At 43.1% G+C, this 26,514-nt stretch overlaps 1 protein-coding gene across 1 annotated transcript in view; it reads left to right on the forward strand.

The window, feature by feature from the left end:
* Positions 1–26,514, forward strand: part of CLEC16A (C-type lectin domain containing 16A) — a gene marked incomplete in the record, with an annotated part of 3,039,290 nt that overhangs the window by 1,258,856 nt on the left and 1,753,920 nt on the right. Inside the window, 1 exon segment of the mRNA XM_044089149.1 lies at positions 23,502–23,602. Coding sequence (XP_043945084.1) covers positions 23,502–23,602 — 101 coding nt within the window.

Genomic DNA, 26,514 nt, shown 5'->3' on the forward strand with positions numbered 1-26,514 from the left:
TGAGGATTTGTGTCATGTTTCTGCTGCCAGCGATAGTCACCTAGAATGGGAAGATTTGTGTCAGGTGTCTGCTCCTAGAGATAGTCACCTAGAATGGAAGGATTTGTGTCAGGTGTCTTCTCCCAGACATAGTCAACTAGAATGGGAGGATTTGTGTCCAGTGTCAGCTCCCACAGATAGTCAACTAGAATGGGAGGATTTTTGTCGGGTATCTGCTCCCAGAGATAGTCAACTAGAACGGGAAGATTTGTGTCAGGTATCTGCTCCCAGAGATAGTCACCTAGCATGGGAGGGTTTGTGTCATGTATCTCCTCCCAGAGATGGTCACCTAGCATGGGAGGATTTATGTCGGGTATCTGCTCCCAGAAATAGTCAACTGGAATGGGAGAATTTGTGTCAGGTGTCTGCTCCCAGAGGTATTCACCTAGAATGGGAGGATTTGTGAGAGATATCTGCTCCCAGAGATTGTCATCTAAAATGGGACAATTTGTGTCAAGTGTCTTCTCCCAGAGATAGTCAACTAGAATGGGAGGATTTGTGTCAGGTGTCTGCTTCCAGAGATAATGAACTAGAATGGGAAGATTTGTGTCAGGTGTCTGCTCCCAGAGATAGGCAACTAGAATGGGATAATGTGTGTCAGGTGTCTGCTCCCAGAGATAGTCACCTAGAATGGGAGGATTTGTGTCAGGTATCTGCTCCAAAAGATAGTCACCTAGAATGGGAGGATTTGTGTCTGGTGTCTGCTCCCAGATATAGTCAACCAGAATGGGGGGATTTGTGTCAGGTGTCTGCTCCTAGAGATAGTCACATAGAATGGGAGGATTTGTGCAAGGTATCTGCTCCAAAAGATAGTCACCTAGAATGGGAGGATTTGTGTCAGGTGTCTGCTCCCAGATATAGTCACCTAGAATGGGAGGATTTGTGTCAGATTTCTGCTCTCAGAGATAGTCAACCAGAATGGGAGGATTTGTGTTAGGTGTCTGCTCCCAGAGATAGTCACCTAGAATGGGAGGATTTGTGTCCGGTATCTGCTCTTAGAGATAGTCACTTAAGAGGAGGATTTGTGTCAGGTGTCTGCTCCCAGAGATAGTCAACTAGAATTGGAGGATTTGTGGCAGGTATGTGCTTCCAGAGATACTCACCTAGAATGGGAGGATTTGTTTCAGGTGTCTGCTTCCAGAGATAGTCACCTAGCATGGGATGGTTTGTGTCAGGTATCTGCTCCCAGAGAATGTCACCTAGAATTGGTGGCATTTTTTTCAGGTATCTGCTCCCAGAGATAGTTAACTAGAATGGGAGGATTTGTGTCAGGTATCTGCTCCCAGAGATAGTCACCTAGAATGGGAGGATTTGTGTCTGCTGCCATAGATAGTCAACTAAAATGGGAGGATTTTTGTCAGGTATATGCTCCCAGAGATAGTCAACTAGAATGGGAGGATTTGTGTTACTTATCTGCTCCCAGTTATAGTCAACTAGAATGGGAGGATTTGTGTCAGGTGTCTGCTCCCAGAGGTAGTCACCTAGAATGGGAAGATTTGTGTCACGTATCTGCTCCCAGAGATAGTCGGCTAGAATGGGAGGATTTGTTTCAGGTGTTTGCTGCCATAGATAGTCACCTAGATTGGGAGGATTTGTGTCAGGTGTCTGCTCCCAGACATAGTCAACTAGAATGGAAGGATTTATGTCAGGTGTCTGCTCCCAGAGATAGTCACCTTCAATGGGATGATTTGCGTTAGGTGTCTACTTCCAGAGATAGTCATCTAGAATGGGAGGATTTGTGTCAGGTATCTGCCCCTAGAGATAGTCACCTAGAATGGGAGGATGTCTGTTAGGTGTCTGCTCCCAGAGATAGTCAACTAGAATGGGAGGATTTGTGTCAAGTATCTGCTCCCAGAGATAGTCAGCTAGAATGTGAGGATTTGTGTCACGTTTCTGCTGCCAGCGATAGTCACCTAGAATGCGAAGATTTGTGTCAGCTATCTGCTCCCAGAGATAGTCTCCTGGAATGGGAGGATTTGTGTCAGGTGTCTGCTCCTAGAGATAGTCAGCTAGAATGAGCGGATTTGTGTCAGGTATCTGCTCCCAGAGGTAGTCACCTGGAATGAGAGGATTTGTGTCTGGTATCTGGTCCCAGAGATAGTCACCTAGAATGGGAGGATTTGTGTGAGGTATCAGCTCCCAGAGATAGTCACCTAAAATGGAAGGATTTGTGTCAGGTGTCTCCTTTCAGACATAGTCAACTAGAATGGGAGGATTTATGTCCAGTGTCGGCTCACACAGATAGTCAACTAGAATGGGAGGATTTGTGTCGGGTATCCACTCCCAGAGATAGTCAACTAGAATGGGAGGATTTGTGTCAGGTGTCTCCTCCCAGAGATGGTCACCTAGAATGCGAGGGTTTGTGTCAGGTATCTGCTTCCAGAGGTAGTCACTTAGAATAGGAGGAATTGTGTCAGGTGTCTGCTCCCAGAGATAGTCAACTAGAATTGGAGGATTTGTGTCCGGTATCTTTTCCCAGATATAGTCACCTACAATGGGAGGATTTTTGTCAGGTGTCTGCTCCCAGAGATAGTCAACTTGAATGGGAGGATTTGTGTCAAGTATCTGCTGCCAGACATAGTCACCTAGAATGGGAGGATTTTGTCAGGTATGTGCTCCCAGAGATAGTCACCTAGAATGGGAATATTTGTATTAGGTATCTTCTCCCAGAGATAGTCACCTAGAATGGGAGGATTTGTGTCAGGTATCTGCTCCAAGAGATAGTCACTTAGAATGGGAGGATTTGTGTCAGGTATCTGCTCCCAAAGATAGTCACCTAGAATGGGAGGATTTTTGTCAGGTATCTGTTCCCAGAGATAGTCAGCTAGAATGGGAGGATTTGTGTCAGATATCTGCTCCTAGTAATACTCACCTAGAATGGGAGGATTTGTGTCAGGTATCTGTTCCCAGAGATATTCACCTAGAATGGGAGGATTTGTGCAGGTATCTGCTCCTTGTGATAGTCACCTAGAATGGGAATATTTGTGGCAGGTGTCTGCTCCCAGAGATAGTCACCTAGCATGGGAGGATTATTGTCTCCTCCCATAGATAACCACCTAGATTGGGAGGATTTGTGTCAGGTGTCTGCTCATAGAGAAAGTCACCCTGAATTGGAGGATTTGTGTCAGGTGTCTCCTTCCAGCGATAGTCTCCCAGAATGGGAAGATTTGTGTCAGGTATCTGCTCCCAGAGATAGTCACCTAGAATGGGAGGGGTTGTGTCACGTATCTGCTTCCAGAGATACTCACCTAGAATGGGAAGATTTGTGTCCGTTATCTGCTCCCAGAGATAGTCACCTAGAATGGGAGGATTTGTTTCAGGTGTCTGCTCCCAGAGATGGTCACCTAGAATGGTGGGATTTATGTCAGGTATCTGCTCCCAGAGATAGTCAACTAGAATGGGAGGATTTGTGTCAGCTGTCTGCTCCCAGATGTATTCACCTAGAATGGGAGGATTTGTGAGAGTTATCTGCTCCCACAGATTGTCACGTAGAATGGGACAATTTGTTCCAGGTGTCTGCTCCCAGAGTTAGTCAACTAGAATGGGAGGATTTGTGTCCGGTGTCTGTTCCCAGAGATAGTCAACTAGAATGGCAGGATTTGTGTCAGGTATCTGCTCCCAAAGATAGTCACCTAGAATGGGAGGATTTGTGTCAGGTGTCTGCTCCCAGAGATAGTCAACTAGAATGGGAAGATTTGTATCAGGTATCTGCTCCCAGAGATAGTCACCTTGAATGTGAGGATTTGTGTCAGGTGTCTGCTCCCAGAGATAGTCAACTAGAATGGGAGGATTTGTGTCAGGTGTCTGCTCCCAGAGATAGTCACCTAGAATGGGAGGATTTGTGTCGGGTGTCTGCTCCCAGAGGTAGTCAACTAGAATGGGAGGATTTGTGTCAGGTATCTGCTCCCAAAGATAGTCAACTAGAATGGGAGGATTTGTGTCAGGTGTCTGCTCCCAGAGATAGTCACCTAGAATGGGGGGATTTGTGTTAGGCGTCTGCTCCCAGAGATAGTCAACCTGAATGGGAGGATTTGTGTCAGGTGTCTGCTCCCAGAGATAGTCACATAGAATGGGAGGATTTGTGTCAGGCATCTGCTCCCAGAGATAGTCGCCTAGAATGGGAGGATTTGTGTCAGGTGTCTGCTCCCAGAGATAGTCAACCAGAATGGGAGGATTTTTGTGAAGTGTCTGCACCCAGAGATAGTCAACCAGAATGAGAGGATTTGTGTCATTGTCTGCTCCCAGTGATAGTCAACTAAAATCAGAGGATTTCTTTTGGGTATCTGCTCCCAGAGATAGTCAGCTATAATGGGGGCATTTGTTTCCGATATCTGCTCCCAGAGATAGTTGCCTAGAAGGGGAGGATTTGTGTCAGGTATCTGCTCCCAGAGATAATCACCTCGAATAGGAGGATTTGTGTCAGTTGTCTGCTCCCAGAGATAGTCATCTAGAATAGAAGGATTTGTGTCAGGTACCTGCTCCCAGAGTTAGTTATGTAGAATGGGGGGGATTTGTGTCAGGTATCTGCTCCCAGAGATAGTCACTTAAAATAGTAGGATTTGTGTCAGGTGTCTGCTGCCAGAGATAGTCAACTAGAATGGGAGGATTTGTGTCTGGTATCTGCTCCTAGAGATAGTCACCTAGAATGGGTGGATTTGTGTCAGGTGTCTGCTCCCAGAGATAGTCAACTAGAATTGGAGGATTTGTGGCAGGGATCTGCTTCCAGAGATAGTCACCTAGAATGGGAGGATTTGTGTCCGGTATCTGCTCCCAGAGATTGTCATCTAGAATGGGAAGATTTTGTCAGGTATCTCCTCCCAGAGATAGTCACCTAGAATGGGAAGATTTGTATCAGTTATCTTCTCCCAGAGATAGTCACCTAGAATGGAAAGATTTGTATCAGGTGTCTGCTCCCAGAGATAGTCACCTAGAATAGAAGGATTTGTGTCAGGTATCTGCTCCCAGAGTTAGTCGCCTAGAATCGGAGGCTTTGTATCAAGTGTCTGCTCCCAGAGATAGTCAACCAGAATGAGAGGATTTGTGTCATTGTCTGCTCCCAGTGATAGTCAACTAAAATGAGAGGATTTCTTTCGGGTATCTGCTCCCAGAGATAGTCAACTAGAATGGGAGGATTTGTGTCAGGTGTCTGCTCCCAGAGGTAGTCACCTAGAATGGGGGGAGTTGTTTCCGATATCTGCTCCCAGAGATAGTCACCTAGAATGGGAGGATTTGTGTCCAGTATCTGCTCCAGAGTTAGTCACCTAGAAGGGGAGTATTTGTGTCAGGTATCTGCTTCCAGAGATAGTCATCTAGAATGGGAGGATTTGTGTCAGGTGTCTGCTCCCAGAGATAGTCACCTAGAATGGGAGGATTTGTGTCCGGTATCTGCTCTAGAGTTAGTCACCTAGAAGGGGAGGATTTGTGTCAGATATCTGCTCCCAGAGATAGTCACCTAGAATGGGAAGATTTGTGTCAGGTGTCTGCTCCCAGAGATAGTCACAAAGAATAGAAGGATTTGTGTCAGGTATCTGCTCACAGAGATAGTCACCCCGAATGGGAGGATTTGTGTCAGGTATCTGCTCCCAGAGATAGTCACTTAAAATAGTAGGATTTGTGTCAGGTGTCTGCTGCTAGAGATAGTCAACTAGAATGGGAGGATTTGTGTCTGGTATCTGCTCCCAGAGATAGTCGCCTAGAATGGGTGGATTTGTGTCAGGTGTCTGCTCCCAGAGATAGTCAACTAGAATTGGAGGATTTTGTCAGGTATCTCCTCCCAGAGATAGTCACTTAGAATGGGAAGATTTGTATCAGGTATCTTCTCCCAGAGATAGTCACCTAGAATGGGAGGATTTGTGTCAGGTATCTGCTCCCAGAGATAGTCATTTAGAATGAGAGGATTTATGTCAGGTATCTGCTCACAGAGCTAGTCACCTAGAATGGGAGGATTTCTGTCAGGTGTCTGCTCCCAGAGATAGTCACCTAGCATGGGAGGATTTGTGTCAGGTATCTGCTCCCAGTAATAGTCATCTAGAATTGGAGGATTTGTGTCAGGTCTTTGCTCACAGAGATAGTCACCTAGAATGGGAGGATTTATGTCAGGTGTCTGCTCATAGAGATAGTCAGCCAGAATGGGAGGATTTGTGTCAGGTGTCTGCTCCCAGAGATAGTCACCTAGAATGGGAGGATTTGTGTCCGGTATCTGCTCCCAGAGATAGTCACCTAGAATGGGATGATTTGTGTCAGGTATTTGCTCCCAGAGATAGTCACCTAGAATGGGAAGAGTTGTGTCAGGTATCTGCTCCCAGAGATCGTCACCTAGAATGGGAGGATTTGTGTCATGTATCTGCTCCCAGAGATAGTCACCTAGAATGGGATGATTTGTGTCGGATATCTGCTCCCAGAGATAGTCAGCTAGAATGGGAGGATTTGTATTCACCTAGAATGGGAGGATTTGTGAGAGGTATCTGTTCCCAGAGATTGTCAGCTAGAATGAGAGGATTTGTGTCAGGTGTCTTCTCCCAGAGATAGTCAGCTAGAATGGGAGGATTTGTGTCAGGTGTCTGCTCCCAGAGTTAGTTACCTAGAATGGGAGGATTTGTGTCAGGTGTCTGCTCCCAGAGATAGTCAGCTAGAATGGGAGGATTTGTGTCAGGTATCTGCTCCCAAAGATACTCACCTAGAATTGGAGGATTTGTGTCGGGGGCTTTTTAAAGCCCTTTAAATCACAAACAAGTTTTTGCCTTAACAACTTCTGCACCGCTGAAGAGAGAGATTCTAACTTACAATTGGACTTTGAACTCTTGGATTACTCCTCTAACTAATGCTCCCCTTTCCAAATATGAGTCTAAACTTGAGAATGCCTTATCCCCAGCCTTATGCAAAGAAGAACTGTTTTTTGGAGGCACCATCTAAAAGATGAGGCACCATTTTAATTGGAAGGGTAAAGAACTGTCTGGAACTCATAGGTTCATAGCTTTCATAGGTATTGCTAGGATAGTGATTTGTAAGGGTGTTAAGTCTTGTCTTGCATTCCCATGGCAGGTTTAGCCCTTATATTTAGTGCACTTCTAACCCAGAGGTGGGTTGAACAAGGATGTGTTGTGGTATTTACATGCTTTCCTTATCCATGAGGTACCGGGGTGCTAAACAAGACATGAGTTTGTGCTTACTCATCCATTCAAACAAATTTTGTTGAATACAGTAAGATAAGTACTTTACTTTACAATGGAATGCAAGACAGTTCCATATAAATATTATCAGTGATACAAACCTGCCCCACCAATATGCTCACGTAATTTTGCAGAAGAGATTGAGACCCCTTGAGCAGGTGTTTATGATACCACTGGACTTGCGAATGTATAATAGGTTTGATAGAATAAAGTCAGTTGAAGCTCTGTGCACAAGGCAGATGTTACTACTAGCCTGCATAATACCATGAAAAGGTACAAGGCTTTGAAATGACATGCATCATTTTTACAATTTAGGCCCTTTTCCTAGATCAGTTTGTGATGGTGCCCAAGTTCAAAGTGGTCTCATGTCACAACCTGTTACCCCTTCTTCCTCATTTGAGTTTTTTAATAACTTTAGATTTAAATGATGCATATTGTTACATTCCTATTCATCCAGATTTTTGGCATTTCTTAAGTTTTTTTTTTTTTTTTTGCCTGGATCACATTAGCAATTCTTTGTCTTACCCTTTGAACTATCCTCTGCTATAGTAGTGTTTACAAAGTGTCTAGTTCCTGTTATAACCCATTGCAGGCTATATAGTATCCACATTGTTCCATATTCAGATGACTTGCTTACCTTAGCAGAGTCTTTTTCTAAGTGTCAGGAGTCTGTCACCAGGTTAAGAGATCTCCTACACAATCTAGGATTTCGGTAGAACATTCAAAAGTCTTTTTGACTCCATCACACAGGGCTGGCTTTAGGGGTGCCTGTTAGATACCTCAGTTTTCTTCCACAGGAAAAAATAGATCTGTTCTAGGGGTTTCCCATTTAGACTTATGTCTCAGTGAGGGAATATCTCAGGATTTTGGTTATCATAGTAACCATGACTCCCATGATACTTCTTACAAGACTCAACAAAAGGAAGATATAATGGTATTTGAAGTCTGTTTGGTCCTAGCATAAACACCCATTTTCTTTTCAAATTCAAAATTTTTTCAATAGTGAAGTCATTTAGTGGAGACACCAGATATCCCTGAATTCAGTTCTTCCTTTCTGTTGTCCTGCTCCGAAACAGTTGGTCACTACAGATGTTTCATACTGCTTGTGGAGCAGTGTCAAAGGGAATAAAAGTGCAGGGCCCCTGGGACAAGAAGGACAGACCAAAACAAGTATAAAAGAGATGCTAGCTCTTAGAAAGGCTTTTAAAGGAAAACTCCACCATAGAACTAAAAAAAATCTGTGTTTTATTTCACTCTTTGTTTCTTGACCTATTTTAACACCTTAGATCACTCTTAAGTGCTTTATTGGTAATTTTAGCCTGTTTTCCACAACATGGCTACCAATGGGGCTTGGTGTATCAACGTCATCTTGATGTCCTTCAAGGATGCATCGGCAGTCCTTACAAATGGGTTGTCCTGTCGTCAGGCAGCCCTTCGGTCGGCCGGATTCCAAAGTCTGGGTCTGGCCTCGGCTGGTGTCGCACTTCACCCGACGTCATAGCTGCAGTTATTCGGGTATAAAGGCATCAGCCGACGCCATTTTCCTCAGTCTTTCTTGCCGCGTGGCGCCCGAAGCAGAAGCTGTTCGCAAGTGCCGGTCGGTCAGAACCAGAGATTACTACTACCGAATACTACTTCGAAGACTTCTAAAAAGCTAAGTACCCCGCTGGGGACTCTTTCTTGCCTCAGCCGATGTCAGAAAAAGTGAATAACTGTTTAACTTGTGGGAAACAAATACCTCATAAAGATTTCCACTCTTACTGCTTACCCTGTTTAGGCCCAGACCACGACGTAGCAGCTTGTCTAGCCTGTGCTTCTTTTAACCGGCGGACGCTTAGACGTCAGTCTGAATTTGCTGAGGAGTTTTTCGGCTCCGATTTTGCTTATATTATGCCGTCGGATCCTCCGACTACGCAAATGTCTAAAAAGCGCAAGGAAAAGGACCGACAGTCGCGGTCCGCGGTTTTGGCCAAAACTGCGGTTAAGCCAACCGCGAGTGTCTCGGTTTCGGCTGAAACCGAGCAAGTGGTTCTTCCTTCAGCCAAAAACGTACCTTCTACCGAGGCCTCTTCCAACCTTGTGGAATCGGCTTCAGAAAACCCACCTGCTGTTGCAGTTTCTCAGGAATTATCTGACACTATTCCCTTGGATATTTCAACCCCTGCACGTGGAGCTGCTAGGCCACCTGCAGCCATGTCTATTAAGGCCTTTGCCAGGGCTAAAGCAGCTAAAACTACTAAAACTGTGCCTGCTAAGACCCCTCTCACAGGCCTAGCTCCAGTTCTCAAATGCTTAGTTTAGCAGAGGATCTCATTTCTTTAATCCGGGGATCCCAATCTCAACCAGACAGGGCCTCTCAGCCACCTCCAGAGAAGAGGCCTAGAGCAGAGCCCCCTCAGCCACTTTCTACAGATGATTCCTCTGATGATTCAGATGATACAGACCCTCCAGAGGCTCCTTTCTCCCCTTATGAAGACTCTGATGCTGAAGAGTCCATCCCTTCTGCCTCTCCGCCTGAGGAATTTTCCTTTGGGGAAACCTTGCATGCTATGAGGGAACAATTTCAGTGGCAGGGCCAGGATTTTTCAGACTCCAGAAAAAGGCTTAGAACCTTTCTGCATTTACCAAGACATAGGCCTTTAGCCATACCTCCAGTTCTTTCTGTTGTAGATGATGCATTTAATGATGCTTGCACTGCTCCTGATTCTCTACCTCCGGCCCCTGCTAAGCCTGATAGATACTACAGGGTCCCGGACACGTATTACCATTTGTATAAGGCTCCTTTTGCAGATCCCGAGACTATCTCCCAAGGACCTAAGGCTGTAGCAGCTACCTCTGCTAAGAACCCCCTCCCCTCGGAAAGGGAATCCAGATCCTTAGAGCGATGGGGTAAAAAAGTTTACACTTCTGCTACTCTTTCAGCTAGGGCCTTGAACTGTCAATTTCACATGATCCAGTATCAAGAATTTATGCTAGACCAGTTAACCAAAAAACTGTCCTCTGATGAACCATTAGACAAAAAAATCTGTTCAGGAAATGGTACATAACATTCAGCAAGTCAGTAACCATTCTTTAAAATGCGGCTATGATGCACTGGAGGCTTCCTTTAGATCAGCCATGACTGGCACAGTTATCAGAAGGCATGCATGGTTAAAAGAGCAGGCCTTACCAGACCATGTCAAGTCCAAACTATTAGATGCTCCTATGGATAAGATCAATTTGTTTGGCTCTCCTGCACAACAGGTGCTGAAGAAGATGGAAGAGAAGGCAAAATCTGTCCAAACAGTAAAAGATTTCTTACAGGTCCAACCGCCAAGGTTTAGCAGGAATTGGCCCTTTCCAGACTCCTCCAGAGCTCAGAGAGGCAGGAATAGGCGTTCAAGAGGCAGAAGCCAATCCAGGGGTGCCTACAGGGGACGCTAGTGGCAGAGTAACAACCAGCGAAGTACAGCCACAGACACAGCCACCACCACAACTACAGGACAATCACAGTGACTTGGCTCTGGCACCACCTACCAGGGAACAACTAGAAGCACCCTTAGGCGGGAAGCTAGCCTTATTTTCAATAAACTGGCATTACATCACAAGAGACAAGTGGATTTTGCAGACAATAGATCAAGGTTACAGGTTTCATTTCCATACTCTACCAGGGAAGAGAGGAATGCCAAACCTACCTCCAAATCAAAAGGCAGAAGCTCTAAAACAAGTAAATCAATTATTAAAGATGAGAGCTGTGGAAAAGGTACCACATATGGAACAAGGAAAGGGCTTTTACTCCAGACTCTTCCTAGTACCAAGGAAAGAAGGCAAATGGAGACCTATTCTCGATCTGTCTGCTTTAAACACATTCCTCATTGTTCCAAAATTCAAAATGCTGACTCTACAGCAGCTTCTTCCCATGCTGGGCAAGGAGTCTTGGCTGGTAACTCTAGATCTCAAGGAGGCATACCTGCACGTCCCCATATGACCAAATTGCAGAAGATACCTCAGATTTCTTGCAGGATCAAAGCATTATCAATTCTCAGCATTGCCCTTTGGCTTATCTACTGCGCCCAGAGTGTTCACGAAATGCCTGGCATCAGTAATTGCTCATTGCAGGCTTCAGGGAATCCAAATCTACCCCTACCTGGACGACTGCCTGATACAAGCGGACAACTAAAACAAGCTAGCAGAAGACTTACAAAGGGTCATTTACCTGCTACAAGCCCTGGGATATACAGTCAATATAAAAAAGTCAAGGCTGATACCATCCCAAAGAATAACCTTTTTGGGTGCAGAGCTGGACACATCAAAACAAATGGCATTCCTAACAGTAGAAAAACAGGAGCAACTACCTCTCTACTTCTTAACATTAACAAAGCAGAACCATCTAACAGCAAGAAAAGTACTGCAAGCCTTGGGCTTCATGGCATCCTGCATAATATTGGTTCCTCATGCCAGACTGCATATGAGAAAACTACAGTGGTACCTAAGGAATTTATGGTCTCAACACAAGCACAGCCTAGAAACCCAAATTCCAATAATACCATGCCTGAAGCAAGAATTCCTATGGTGGGCTCAGGCCTGTCAATCCAACACAGGATTGTCCTTCCACAGCACTCAACCAAGCCAATCCATCACGACGGACGCCTCAGACCTCGGTTGGGGGGCCCACATGCTGGACAAGTGCATACAAGGCTTATGGACTCAAGACCAGCTGCACTTACACATAAATCTAAAGGAAATGCTGGCAGTAAAACTGGCAATTCAGGCATTCAGACCATTTCTCCGACAAGGTCAATTGATGATAAGGACAGACAACACCACAGTTATGTGGTACATCAACAAACAGGGAGGCACACATTCGTATCCTCTATGCCGGATGGCACTGGACCTCTGGAATGTGGCCCTGAGCTACAACATTCAGTTACAAGCAATTTTTGTACCAGGAAAAGAAAACATTCTAGCAGACATATTAAGCAGGACTACCACGGATGCCCACGAATGGATGCTGCATCCGGACATCTTCAAAACCATTACAAGAAAATGGGGACTCCCAGAAATAGACTTATTTGCATCCCCACGCAATCACCAGCTAAAGAAATTCTGCACAAGGACGTACCACCCACTTGCTTGGAAGGTGGACTCCCTATCTTTCACTTGGAAAAACCTGACAGCATATGCATTCCCACCACTTCCTTTGATGCACAAGGTGCTATTGAAGATCAAAGAGGACCGTCCAAGGATCATTCTGATAGCTCCAGACTGGCCAAGCCAACATTGGTACCCATTACTGAGGAGCATGTCTCGGGAACAAATATGGCCACTACCCCTGGTTCCCTTGCTGTTAACACAGAACAACTTCAACATCCTGCATCCAAACCTGAAAACTCTGCAGCTGGCTGCCTGGAACATTGCATAAGAACAATTAACCCAAATTTATCCCAAAGGGTTAAAGACATTATCCTTGAGGCTCGCAGACCCTCAACAAGAAAAAAATTATTCAGCAAAATGGAAAAGATATCTCATTTGGAGTACTGCAAAAGGAGAAGATGTGTCACTGGTAAACATAGCCAACATCCTGGAATACTTGGCAGAGCTCTTCCACACAGGCCTGTCCTATTCCTCCATCAAGATTCATGCATCAGCTATTTCAGCAGAATACGACTTGGATCCTCCTGTCTTCTCACATCCTCTGCTCAGGCAGTTTCTGAGAGGAATTAAAAATGTAAAACCTCCTAGGAAGTCACCATTGCCAGCATGGGACTTGAACTTTGTGCTAGAAAAATTGACACTTCCTCCTTTCGAACCAGCAGCAACAGCAGAATTACAATACTTATCATGGAAGACTGCTTTCCTGCTGGCAATCACTTCAGCAAGAAGGGTATCTGAACTACAGGCATTAATGGCAGTACAACCCTTCCTGATCTTCCATCAAGATAAAGTGTCCATGAGAACAAATCCTACTTTTATGCCTAAGGTGGTCTCCAGAGTGTCTTTGAATCAGGCTATCCACCTACCTACATTCTTCCCCAACCCACAGAACAGGGGAGAAAGACTGTTGCATACCTTGGATGCACATAGACAATTATGCTATTACCTGGACAGGACCAAGGGCAATAGAAAAACTGACCAGCTACTGGTAGCATATGCAACAGGAATGGAAGGAAAAGCAATTTCAAAACAGACAATCTCCAAGTGGATAGGAAATTGCATTAGATTTTGTTACTCCTACCATGGAAAGAAAACTCCAGAAAACATCAGGCCTCACTCTACAATGGCTACAGCCACTACCACAGCCTTCTTACGAGGAGTGGCTACCAAGGACATTTTAGAGGCTGCTACTTGGAGCTCCGTGCATACATTTGCCAAGCATTATAATTTACCTTTATACTCTAGATCCCGAGCAGGTTTTGCCACTGCTGTTTTGCAAGGGATCCTAACTACACCATAACTTTATTTTACCTCCTCACCCAGTTTGGCTATGGTATTCTACCCATTTGTAAGGACTGCAGATGCATCCTTGAAGGACATAGTACAGTTTTGTACCTACCATAAATGTAGATGTCCGATAGGAATGCATCTGCAGTCAGGATTACCCACCCGCCTTTCCCCTCTGTGGTACTCCTAGGGTATTTGCCCATCTTATAGCTAGCTGGGGGAATCTGTTATGGTGTATTTGTTTGTATATATGTACATACATGCTTATTTTTCTGTTTGCTCTCTACTATTTGGAATCATTGGCATTTATCCAAATTTAGCCTTCCAAGAGGGCACCTGGCATCTGGGGCAAGAAACACTGAGGAAAATGGCGTCGGCTGATGCCTTTATACCCGAATAACTGCAGCTATGACGGCGGGTGAAGGCAACACCAGCCGAGGCCAGACCCAGACTTTGGAATCTGCCGATCAAGGGCTGCCTGACGACAGGACAACCCATTTGTAAGGACTGCAGATGCATTCCTATCGGACATCTATATTTATGGTAGGTACAAAACTGTACTTTCTCCCTCAACCCTTTCTCTTTCCCATAGTAATTTGTATGACTCATGCCAGACATAAGGAAGTAACTTTGAATTCCCATGCCATTGGCATATAATGGGATTTGTGTGATACTGTTATTTTCTTTACCTTCTGTAAAAGGACTGCTTCTTTTCCGTCTCTAATCACCCTCATTTATGTTTGGCTCAGACCTTGTTTTAAGAGGAATTGATTCTGCAAGGGTCTCTCAGTGCAGTGACAGTTTTAACACCTGTGCAGTAGTGTGGGGGCAAGGGACTCTCAGTACCTCTTGAACTACAAAAGAAAACACTGAACAAAGGCATGCAATATAGTTACTTTTCTGGCTGTAGCTGGATGACGTCTAAATATATTGTAAAACAAGGTCTGACCCAAACATAAATGAAGGTGATTAGAGACGAAGCAGTCCTTTTACAGAAGGTAAAGAAAATAACAGTGACACACAAATCCCATTATATGCCAATGGCATGGAAATTCAAAGTTACTTCCTTATGTCTGGCATGAGTCATATAAAGTATTGTGGGAAAGAGAAAGGCTTGAGGGAGAACAAGACTACGTTGATACATGAAGCCCCATTTGTAGCCATGTTGTGGAAAACAGGCTAAAATTACAAATAAAGCACTTGGTGATTTTGAGGTTTTAAAATAGGTCAGAAAACAAAGATAGAGTGAAAAAAAAATTTTTTTTAGTTCTAGGGTGAGTTTTCCTTTAACTCTGTTAATCATCTGTGGTCCCCAATATCTCTTAAAGTAATTATAGACAATACCACAGAGATATTGTATATAAGCAAGCAAGGGAGAATCAGATCTTATCCACTTTGCAAACAAGCCATCTTAGCATGGGATATAGCTTTACGGCACAATCTCACTATACAGGCATTTTACATTCCCTCAGAGCAAAATTGTATGACAGACAAGTCGAGCTGGACAAAGTCAGACCCCCACAACTGGAAACTGGATCAGGCAGTCTTTCAAGGTTTGATGTTACCCTGCTGCACTCATCACACTTGGGTTATCCTGTCGTCAGGCGGTCCCGCAGTCGGCCGGAATTCCAAAGTCTTGGTCCGGCATCGGTTGCTGTCGCTTCTTCCTTGACGTCATTGCGCCAGGGGTATATAAGATGCATCTGACGCCATTTTCTTCAGTCTTTCTTGCCGCGCGGTGCCTGAAGCAAAAGCAGTTCACAAGTGCCGGTCGGCCGACTCCTGAGATTTTCGAAGTCGAATTTCAGATCCGAAGTCTTCAATAAAGCTAAGTACCCCATTAGGGAAACTTTTTTCTTGCCTCAGACTGGTGTCAGAAAAAGTTAATAATTGTATTTCTTGTGGGAAGCAAATACCTCATAAGGACTTCCACTCTTACTGTATTCCATGCCTAGGCCCTGATCACGACGTCACTAGTTGTCAGTTTTGTGCTAGATTTAACAAACGCACTATAAAATGACGTTTTGATTTTGCTTTGCACTACTTTGGCCGAAGGTTCAATTATACAATGCCGTCGGAGCAACCGACGACCGCAATTCATAAAAAACGCAAAGACAAGGATAAAGACAAGCATCTGAGGTCCAAAACAGATGACAAAGCCTCTTCTAGGCCAGTCGCTGGTTCGCCGGTTCTTAGTGAGGCACTTTCGCAGCCTCTGACACCCACTACCTCAGAGCCACAGGCCGCCTCTGACTCCCACATGGAGACAACTAGGCCTCTGGAAACTCAAGGTATTGGGCCTACGGAAACTAATCCCTCAGATGGGTCCAGAGCCGCTGAGCAGGCATCAGCTTCTGAGGGTGTTTTGAGACCTTCACAACTTACCATTAAAGCAACAGCCAAGACAAAAACACCATTAAAGACAAAGAAACAAGTACAGCATTCTCCAGGACAGTCCTCCATGCCTAAGAAACAGATGCTCAAAATGGCCGAAGACCTCATTACTCTAATCAGGGGTTCCCACCCCCCCTCCTGAGAAAAGGCCTAGGCAGGATACAGACTATGATTCCTCTGATCAGGTTTCCATTTCCTCTGATTCCTCTTCAGACCAGGGACTTTCTTTTATTGCCTCAGCACAGGCCCCTTGCTATTCCGCCTGTGTTAGATATTGTGGATGATGTGTTCTCTGAATCCAGCTTATCTCCTGATTCTTTGCCCCCTGCTCCAGCCAAGCCAGATAGGGATTATAGAGTCCCTGACTCTCACAGGTTTCTTTGTAAAAACCCTTCTGCTGACCCAGAAACCATTTTCCAGGGTGCCAAAGGGGTTAAGGCTTCCATTGCAAAAAATCCAGTACCCTCTGACAGTGATTCCAGAGCTTTGGATAGATGGGGGAAGAAAGTTTACACTTCTGCAACTTTAGCAGTAAGGGCCTTAAATTGCCAGTTTCACATGCTTAAGTACCAACAATATTTAATGGCTCAGCTAAAACAGAAAATGCTTACAGTCTCAGAAGCTCCTGACGATAAAGAAATGCCGGATTTATTGCATGCAGTTGAACAGGTGGGAAAACATACTCTGCAATGTGGATTTGATTCTTTAGAGGCCTCTTGTAAAGCCGCAGTTACAGGTTCTGTGATTCGAAAACATGCTTAGTTAAAAGAGCAGAGTTTACCTAACCATGTTAAAGCAAAATTATTGGATGCTCCTTTATAGCATGATACTTTGTGTGGTGTTAAGGCAGAAGAGGTGTTAAAGAAAATGGAGGATAAAGCTAAATCAATGCAAACAGTCAAAGATTTCTTACAGGTACAGCCACCTTGATTTAGCAGAAATTGGCCTACAAATAATTGGTCCTTTCCAATGTCAGACAGGCCACAGAAAGGCAGATACAGACGCCCAAGAGGCAGATCTCAACCCCAAGGCTCTTACAGACAACGACAGTGGGGTACCTCAACCCCAAAAGGAGGTGAGGACAAGTCTCAACCTTACAGGAAACAGTCCCAATGACTTCCCCCTTCGTATGCCAAGCACTTACCTATTGGCAGACCCCTTAGGGGGGAAACTAGCACTTTTTTCTCAAAATTGGCAAACAATCACCCAAGACAAATGGGTTCTGAATATTGTGTCTCAAGGATACAGGTTCCACTTTCACACTTTACCAAGGCTAAAAGGAATGCCAAACCTGCCACAAACTCAATGAGCAGAGGCTCAAAAACAAATTTCAGCCCTCATGGACATGAGAGCTATTCAAAAAGTACCACAGCAAGAACAAGGACAAGGATTTTACTCAAGACTCTTCCTGGTCCCCAGAAAGGACAAGGCCTGGAGACCCATACTAGACCTTTCAATTCTAAATACTTACCTGGATGTTCCGAAATTCAAAATGTTGACACTACAGCAGCTTCTTCCCATGCTGGGCAAGAAGGCTTGGCATGTTACTCTGGACATCAAAGAGGCATACCTGCATGTCCTTATCAGACAAGATTGCAGAAGATACCTCAGATTCAAAGCTGGTACAATGCACTACCAATTCTCTGCACTGCCCTTAGGCTTATCTACTGCACCCAGGGTCTTTACAAAGTGCCTGGCACCAGTAATTGCATTTTGCAGACAAAAAGGAATTCAAATATATCCTTACCTGGACGACTGTCTCATTCACACAGAGAAAAAGGACATTCTTCTAAAGCATCTGGCATTTGTAAAAAGGCTGTTAATTTCTCTAGGGTACATAGTAAACGAAAAGAAGTCAAAACTAGTGCCCTCACAGCAGATAATATTCCTGGGTGCCAGCTTGGATACAATGGCCCAGATGGCTTATCTCACACCAGACAAACAAGGACAACTGATTCAATATTTTCAGTTACTGGCAATAAAGTCCCATCTCCCTGCAAGAAAAATTCTGCAGGCCCTGGGATTCATGGCATCCTGCATACTACTAATTCCATATGCCAGACTGCATATGAGGGAATTACAATGGTACCTAAAAAGTGTTTGGACTCAACACTCTCACAGTTTAGAAACAGTAATACCAATAATTCCCTGCCTACAACAGGAATTTCGATGGTGGGCACAGGCATGTCACCTCAACAAGGGTCAGTCGTTCACTCTACCCACAGCCAGGCAGACTCTAACAGCAGATGCTTCGGATTATGCCTGGGGAGCACACATGGCAGGAAAATGTATTCAGGGCAAGTGGACCTCAGACCAAATGCATCTTCACATCAATCAAAAAGAGATGATGGCTGTTCAAAATGCCCTAACAGCTTTCAAGGACCTTCTGCATCCAGGACAATTATTATTAAGGACAGACAACACCACAGTAATGTGGTACATAAACAAGCAAGGGGGCATTCATTCTTAACCCCTATGCAGGCAAGCCATGACCTTGTGGAACACAGCTATAACCTATCAAGTTCCATCTGCAAGCACAGTTCTGCCAGGAAAGAAAAATACTCTGGCAGACGATCTCAGCAGAAATATCATGGACCCTCACAAATGGAAATTGAATCCACAAATCTTCAGCATGGTAACGCAAAAATGGGGGTGCCCAGACATAGATCTTTTTGCCTCCCCACTGAATTGCCAACTACAAAAATTCTGCGCAAGAACTTACCCACACACAAACATAGAAAGTGGATGCTGTTTCGTTCAGCTGGAAAAGCCTAAAAGTTTATGCCTTCCCACCACTGCCTCTCCTTTCAAAGGTACTCCTAAAAGCCAGACAAGAAAAAACACAGATGATCCTGATTGCTCCAGACTGGCCATGCCAGCACTGGTACCCAATCTTAAAGAACTTAGCTCAAACACCTTCTGACTCAACAAAACAACCAGATCCTGCACGGTCAGCTCAAAACCCTAAACCTGGCTGCATGGCAGATTCATTAGTCAAACAGGCAACACCTTTGTCTAAATCTGTTAATGGATGTCATTTTGGAGGCCAGGAGGCCTAGCACCAGGAAATCTTACTCAGATAAATGGAAGAGATTCTGTGCCTGGAACCAGGCTCAAAACCTTGACCCTCTTGTCCCAAACATTCCTCAGATTTTACAATAAACTGAAATGCTGGACAAGGGCCTATCCTTCTCATCAATTACAATTCACGCCTCTGCCATTTCAGCTCATTACAACACGGATCTTCCTTTATTCTCTCATCCCTTGCTAAAGCAGTACCTCAGAGGAGCTAAAAACATAAGACTGCCCCGGAGAGCACCAACACCAACGTGGGACCTCAATTTTGTTTTGGAAAAACTGACCTTGCCACCTTTTGAGCCAGCCAATACAGCCCATCTAAAATTTTTATCATGGAAAACAGCTCTGCTCCTGGCAGTAACTTCAGCACAAAGAGTCTCAGCGCTACAGGCATTAATGGCAGTGGAACCTTTTATAATATTTTATCAGGACAGGGTTTCTTTAAGGACAAACCCTACCTTTACGCCAAAGGTGGTATCTAGTGTGGCTCTTAACCAAACCATCCATTTGCCAACTTTCTATCCAAACCCCCAGAATAAAAGGGAGAAACTTTTGCACTCTTTGGATATACACAGACAGCTACGCTTCTACTTGGACAAAACCAAAGCTTTCAGGAAAACTGAGCAACTGTTTGTAGCATATGCTGCAGGATCTCAGGGCAAGGCTATCTCAAAGCAGACTATTTCCAAATGGATAGGACACTGTATTCGTTACTGCTACACACAGCATGGAAAATCAGTCCCTAATAACATTAGGCAACAGCCACTTCAACAGCCTTTCTCAGAAGAGTACCAACCAAGGAAATTTTGGAGGCTGCAACTTGGAGTTCAGGGCCTCATAGCCAATCCTAACTCTTTATAAATCAGCCACCCAGCCTTAGCTTTGGGATTCTACCGAAGTGTAATGACTGCAGCAGTGTAACACGATGAACATAGTACAGTTTTGTACCTACCATAAATGTAGATGTTCGAGTGTTCACACTGCTACAGTCCAGGTTACCCTCCCTCCATCCCCTCTGTCCTTGCTGGACTTATCTATACCTTTCTATCCTATACAACCTTTGTGGTGTATTTGCTTGTAACTGAAGGTATTGTTTTTATTTTTTATGTATGTTTTATTAGCAATATGTGTATTGCCTACCTACTTGGGGGCACTTGACATCTGGGGCAAGAAAAACTGAAGAAAATGGTGTCGGCTGCATCTTATATACCCGTGGCGAACTGACGTCAGGGAAGAAGCGACAGCAACTGGCGCCGGACCAAGACTTTGGAAGTCTGGCCGACTGCGGGACCGCCTGATGGCAGGATAACCCAAGTGTAATGACTGCAGCAGTGTGAACACTCGGACATCTACATTTATGGCAGGTACAAAACTGTACTTTTCTTTTCCTTGGACAAGGATGTTCCTGTATGCTATTCCACCCTTTCCACTAAAATCCAGGGTACTTTTGAAGTCCTTTGAAGTTTGCCAAACAGGAGAGGGCCTATATCTGATCAGTATGGCACCCCACTAATTACAGTTTTACATTCAGAATGAAAACCAGCAACTTTCACTACTTGGGATCTATTGAATAGCTAACTTTCAATCCAACAGACAGTACAGGGATTGACATTAAGCTTGTCTGTTTTTTCGATAATACCAGCAATGAGGATGTGTTTTAACAAAGGCTGAGTTAATGTATTACCCCACTGTTTATGCCACCCCATGCACACCACTGAGCATGCATGTGCTCCCCATGTTGGTGTGTGTGTGTGTGCCAGAGTGCACACCTGCCCTATCAGATTACTCTTAAAGTGATTTTATTTTTGCACTATGACGTGGTGCAGAAACTGCCAAACTGTGGCTCTAACCATGAGAGAGCAATTTTTACTTCACTTTAGAGGAGAAATCCAGTTTTAAAAAGGTCCACTTTTCATACATTGATTCCAATGGGGAAAACAGTAACCTCTAACCTTAGTGGCTTCAGTGTAGTAAACACGTGTTAACCTTTAACCTTAGTGGCGTCAGTGTAGTAAACACATGTGTTGCGTCCATAGACTTTAATGGACACACCACTACCCATGCGTGAAGGTGCCCTGTTAAAGTGCATGGATGCAGTCCTCGTTACCCCAAGGCTAACAGCACAGTAAGAATATTACATTTATGTGAAACATGGTTTAATAAACAGTCAAGTTGAAAAATGTAGTGTTGCATTTACTGACATCAGAAAATCACCTTTATCTACATGATTTCAACATCATTACTCCACTCTTAAATCCCTCAAGGCAGTCATACTCCTCTCTTTAAAATAACATTTGAAACGCACATACTACGCTTATTTAAGTGCACGTTCACGGTTTCTTGTTACTATCTATTTTCATATTCATGGAGTTTAAACGTATGTATCTTTTTTGGATGGTATTAAGAAGGGCTGAGCCAAAAGTCAAGGCAAAATTCTCAACCTCGTAAAACACCACTGTCTTTAAGCCTCAGTAGCAGTTTTCTCATTCAGCTGTCAGTTCAGGTTTTTGGCAATGTTTCTTGAGAAGCCTCTCATATCTCTAGGTCTGTCTTGCATTCTTGGCTGGAAAACAGGGAACAGCTTTGGCTGAGGTCTTTATTTGGGTACCAAGTATTATCCTTCGGTCTAACCGACACAGTGCTTGGATGTTTTGCGAACCTCTGTGTTCCTACTTTTTCACTTCTTCCTTGGAGGTCTTCTGTGGTTTGTCTAGGATTCAAGTACATTTTTGGTCCTAAATGATAAAAGATATAAAAAACTGCAGGGTACAGAATTTTGAACTGGAGATGGCTCTCTCTCTGTACCTCTTAATGACTGGAATAAATTCATTTCACCTTTCTGTCATTGTCAGTGTAGACTCTTGACTCTCCAGCTTTGTGAATCATCCCTTTTTTCCAGAAAATTGATAAAAGTCTCTTTTTTGAAGTAAAGTTTTAGAGTTTCACCAATCTTGGTCTTGGCTTTTTAAAAGCATGTTGTCCTTAGGATGTTGCTGCTGTGCACTTGTTTGGTCAGAAGTTTGTCCTGTGGAATTCCTGTCTAGTTTTAGAGACATTTTTTTGTAAAGTGTTCGCAGTCTGCCCTCTCCGTGTGCTCGTGGATGGCTGTGAATCTAACATTCTATCTCAAGCTCTTGTCTAACTCGGTGCTCCTCATACCTCGCGTCAGTCTCTGCCATCCTTTCTTTAATTTCTTTCCTGAATCTTATTCAGCTCATCGGCTTTCCTAAAACGCACTTCCTCAATTTCCTTCATTTTTCTCATCACTGGTAACACTGTAGTTCACTAATGTGGCATTGATCTTTAACACATCACTGTTTATTTGATCATTTATGGTCTCCAAGTTCAGTGCTGAGTGTATGCTTGGTATATTTTAAGACAGACTGTTCTTTCTGCCTAAGAGCTGCAAAAGTACCTCACCAGTGTCATCGGTCGAGTTAGATGCAGATTGCAGAAGGATCGCCATCATCTGCAGAGTCGTCTTCTTTTAGCTTTTCATTCCAGGCAGTAGAGTCTATCCCCAGCAACCACTTCCAGCAAAAGACCAAGAGATGTCTCCTTTCAAGAGGAGTTTAATTCTTCATCATCTGAGGATGAGGAGAACTTATCTTATGCAGAACACCTCTCCCCTCAGTCCTATTCATTTTCTGACTCTGATGATACTTTTTCCACTGCTTTTCCGCCCAAAGGGTTTATCCATTCAGGATAAATTACATAAGATGAAGGAGGATTTTCAGTGTGAAAACAGAATTCTCTCACACCCAAAACAATTACAGACAGGTTCTAAGCTTGCCATCCCCTAGGCCACTTACTGTCCCACAAGGCCATGTGGTATTAGATGATATCTTCGAAGACATCTCTTTCAACCAGACTCCCACCACCCCCTTGCTCCAAGAAAGCCAGACCATTTTTATGGAGTGATTGACATTTAGTGTTGTATGAGGGATAAAAGGCATATGGCTTGCATTGCTTTTAACCTGTGTATATCATAGACGCACAGAAATATGCAGTGCTTGTTATTGTTTCATATATTTGGTTAACTGGATATGGTACCTTTCCATGGAAAGTGTACTGAATATTTTTCTCACTTTACTGTCACAGGATACTGAAATGAACATGCTTCCAGAGTTATTGTTACAGCCAAACTTTCTGCTGCCTGCACTTCTCTTATCAGTTGTCCTTTTTATCAGCCAGTTAGACCCTCTGTTTTGATGAGCCCTGTGTCCCGATATCTGCCTTCAGTAATTCAGACTCATGTTTGTACTAAGGTCCTTGTACTGTATGCTGTGAATACATCTCTTCACTAAACTGTATTATTTAATGAATTGGAGCGTTTATGTTTTAATTCACTCAGTAGAAAGATAGTGAAATTAAAGTATAATAACTGTGTTTTATTTGTAGGCCATTTCTGGATATGATATATAACGCTTTGGATTGCTCGGGAGATGATTATTATGCATTGTTTGTACTTTGTCTGCTGTATGCCATGTCCCACAACAGAGGTAAGCATTTCTTACACTGGCCTTTATGTAAAACTACACTTGTTTAGTAACTAAACTGGTCCCTTTATACTTTTCAGTTTCAGCCATTTGCGGAATGGTAACGTGTAAATAATTGTGCAGTGTTGCTACTCAACAAGTAACATCCCATCCGTGACTAATGAGGAAAGTAAAAGTGCATTCCGTGGACACCGATCCTAAGTCAGAGTATGACTAACGTTTGTCAAATTAGGATTCTTTCAGTCTTCGTTAGTCAAAAGTGCACTTTGCAGCACCCACAGTGAGCCTAGAATTGACACCTCCTGCAGTTCAGTTACATGTATTGGTGGCATATCTAAGTACGCCTGTAAGTTCCTTTTTTATGAAACCAATCGCTTCTACTGATATTGGAACTAAGTGTCTTCCTTCCACATTGCTGTCATTTCTGCCTGCAAATCATTAACCCACCTTGGCATAAAAGAAGGATTAGTATGACTCATTAACCCACCTTGACATAAAAGAAGGATTAGTATGACTCATTAGCCCACTTTGGGCATAAAAAAGGATTAGTATGACTCATTAACCCACCTTGGCTTAAAAGAAGGATTAGTATGACTCATTAACCCAGCTTGGGCATAAAAGAAGGATTAGTATGACTCATTAACCCACCTTGGGCATAAAAGAAGGATTAGTATGATTCATTAACAATCTTGGGCATAAAAAAGGATTAGTATGACTCATTAACCCACCTTGGCTTAAAAGAAGGATTAGTATGACTCATTAACCCAGCTTGGGCATAAAAAAGGATTAGTATAACTCATTAACCTACCTTGGGCATAAAAGAAGGATTAGTTTGACTCATTAACCCACCTTGGGCATAAAAGAAGGATTAGTATGACTCATTATCCCACCCTGGGCATAGAAGAAGGATTAGTATGACTCTTTAACAATCTTGGGCATAAAAGAAGGATTAGTATGACTCATTAATTCACCTCGGGCATAAAAGAAGGATTAGTATGATTCATTAACAATTTTGGGCATAAAAGAAGGATTAGTATGACTCATTAACCCACCTTGGGCATAAATGAAAGATTAGTATGACTCATTAACAATCTTGGGTATAAAATAAGGGCTAGTATGACTCATTAACAATCTTGGGCATGAAAGAAGGACTAGTATGACTCATTAACAATCTTAGGCATAAAACAAGGATTAGTATGATTAATTAACAATCTTGGACATAAAAGAAGGATTAGTATGACTCATTAACCCACCTCGGGCATACAAAAAGGATTAGCATGACTCAGTAACCCACTTTGGAATAAGGATTACTATGACTCATTAACAATCTTGGGTCTAAAAGAAGGATTAGTATGACTCATTAACCCACCTTGGGCATAAAAGGATTAATATGACTAATTAACAGTCTTGGGTATAAAATAAGGATTAGTATGACTCATTAACAATCCTGGTCATAACAGAAGGATTAGTATGACTTATTAACCCACCCTGGGCATAAAAGAAGGATTAGTATGACTCATTAACAAACTTGGGCATAAAAGAAGGATTAGTATGACTCATTAACAATCCTGGGCATAGAAGAAGAATTAGTATGACTTATTAACCCACCTTGGGCATAAAAAAAGGATTAGTATGACTTATTAACCCACCTTGGGCATAAAAGAGGGATTAGTATGACTTATTAACCCACCTTGGGCATAAAAGAAGGATTAGTATGACTTATTAACCCACCTTGGGCATAAAAGAAGGATTCGTATGAACCATTAACCCTCCTTGGGCATAAAAGAAGGATTTGTATGACTCATTAACCCACCTTGGCTTAAAAGAAGTATTAGTATGACTCATTAACCCAGCTTGGGCATAAAAGAAGGATTAGTATAACTCATTAACCCGGCTTGGGCATAAAAGAAGGATTAGTATGATTCATTAACAATCTTGGGCATAAAAGAAGGATTAGTTTGACTCATTAACCCAACTAGGGCATAAAAAAGGATTAGTATAACTCATTATCCTACCTTGCACATAAAAGAAGGATTAGTATGACTCATTAACCCACATTGGGCATAAAAGAAGGATTAATATGACTCATTAACCCACCTTGGGCATAAAAGAAGGATTAGTATGACTCATTATCCCACCTTGGGCATAAAAGAGGGATTAGTATGACTCATTAACACACTCTGGGCATAGAAGAAGTATTAGTATGACTCTTAAACAATCTTGGGCATAAAAGAAGGATTAGTATGATTCATTAACAATTCTGGGCATAAAAAAAGGATTAGTATGACTCATTAACCCAGCTTGGGCATAAAAGAAGAATAATATAACTGATTAACCTACCTTGGGCATAAAAGAAGGATTAGTATGACTCATTAACAATCTTGGGCATAAAAGAAGGATTAGTATGACTCATTAACAATCGTGGGTACAAAATAAGGACTAGTATGACTCGATAACAATCTTGGGCATGAAAGAAGGACTAGTATGACTCATTAACAATATTAGGCATAAAAAAAGGATTAGTATGATTAATTAACAATCTTGGACATAAAAGAAGGATTAGTTTGACACATTCACCCACCTCGGGCATAAAAAAGGATTAGTAAGACTCAGTAACCCACCTTGGGCATAAAAGACGGTTTAGTAAGACTCATTAACCCACCTTGGGCATAAAAGAAATATTAGTATGACTCATTAACAATCTTGGGTATAAAATAAGGATTACTATGACTCATTAACAATTTTGGGTCTAAATGAAGGATTAGTATGACTCATTAACCCACCTTGGGCATAAAAGAAGGATCAGTATGACTCATTAACAGTCTTGGGTATGAAATAAGGATTAGTATGACTCATTAACAATCCTGGTCATATCAGAGAGATTAGTATGACTTATTAACCCACCATGGGCATAA

Source organism: Protopterus annectens, chromosome 12.part0 (genome assembly GCF_019279795.1).
Source record: "Protopterus annectens isolate FY-2018-M chromosome 12.part0, PAN1.0, whole genome shotgun sequence".
NCBI lineage: Eukaryota > Metazoa > Chordata > Ceratodontiformes > Protopteridae > Protopterus > Protopterus annectens.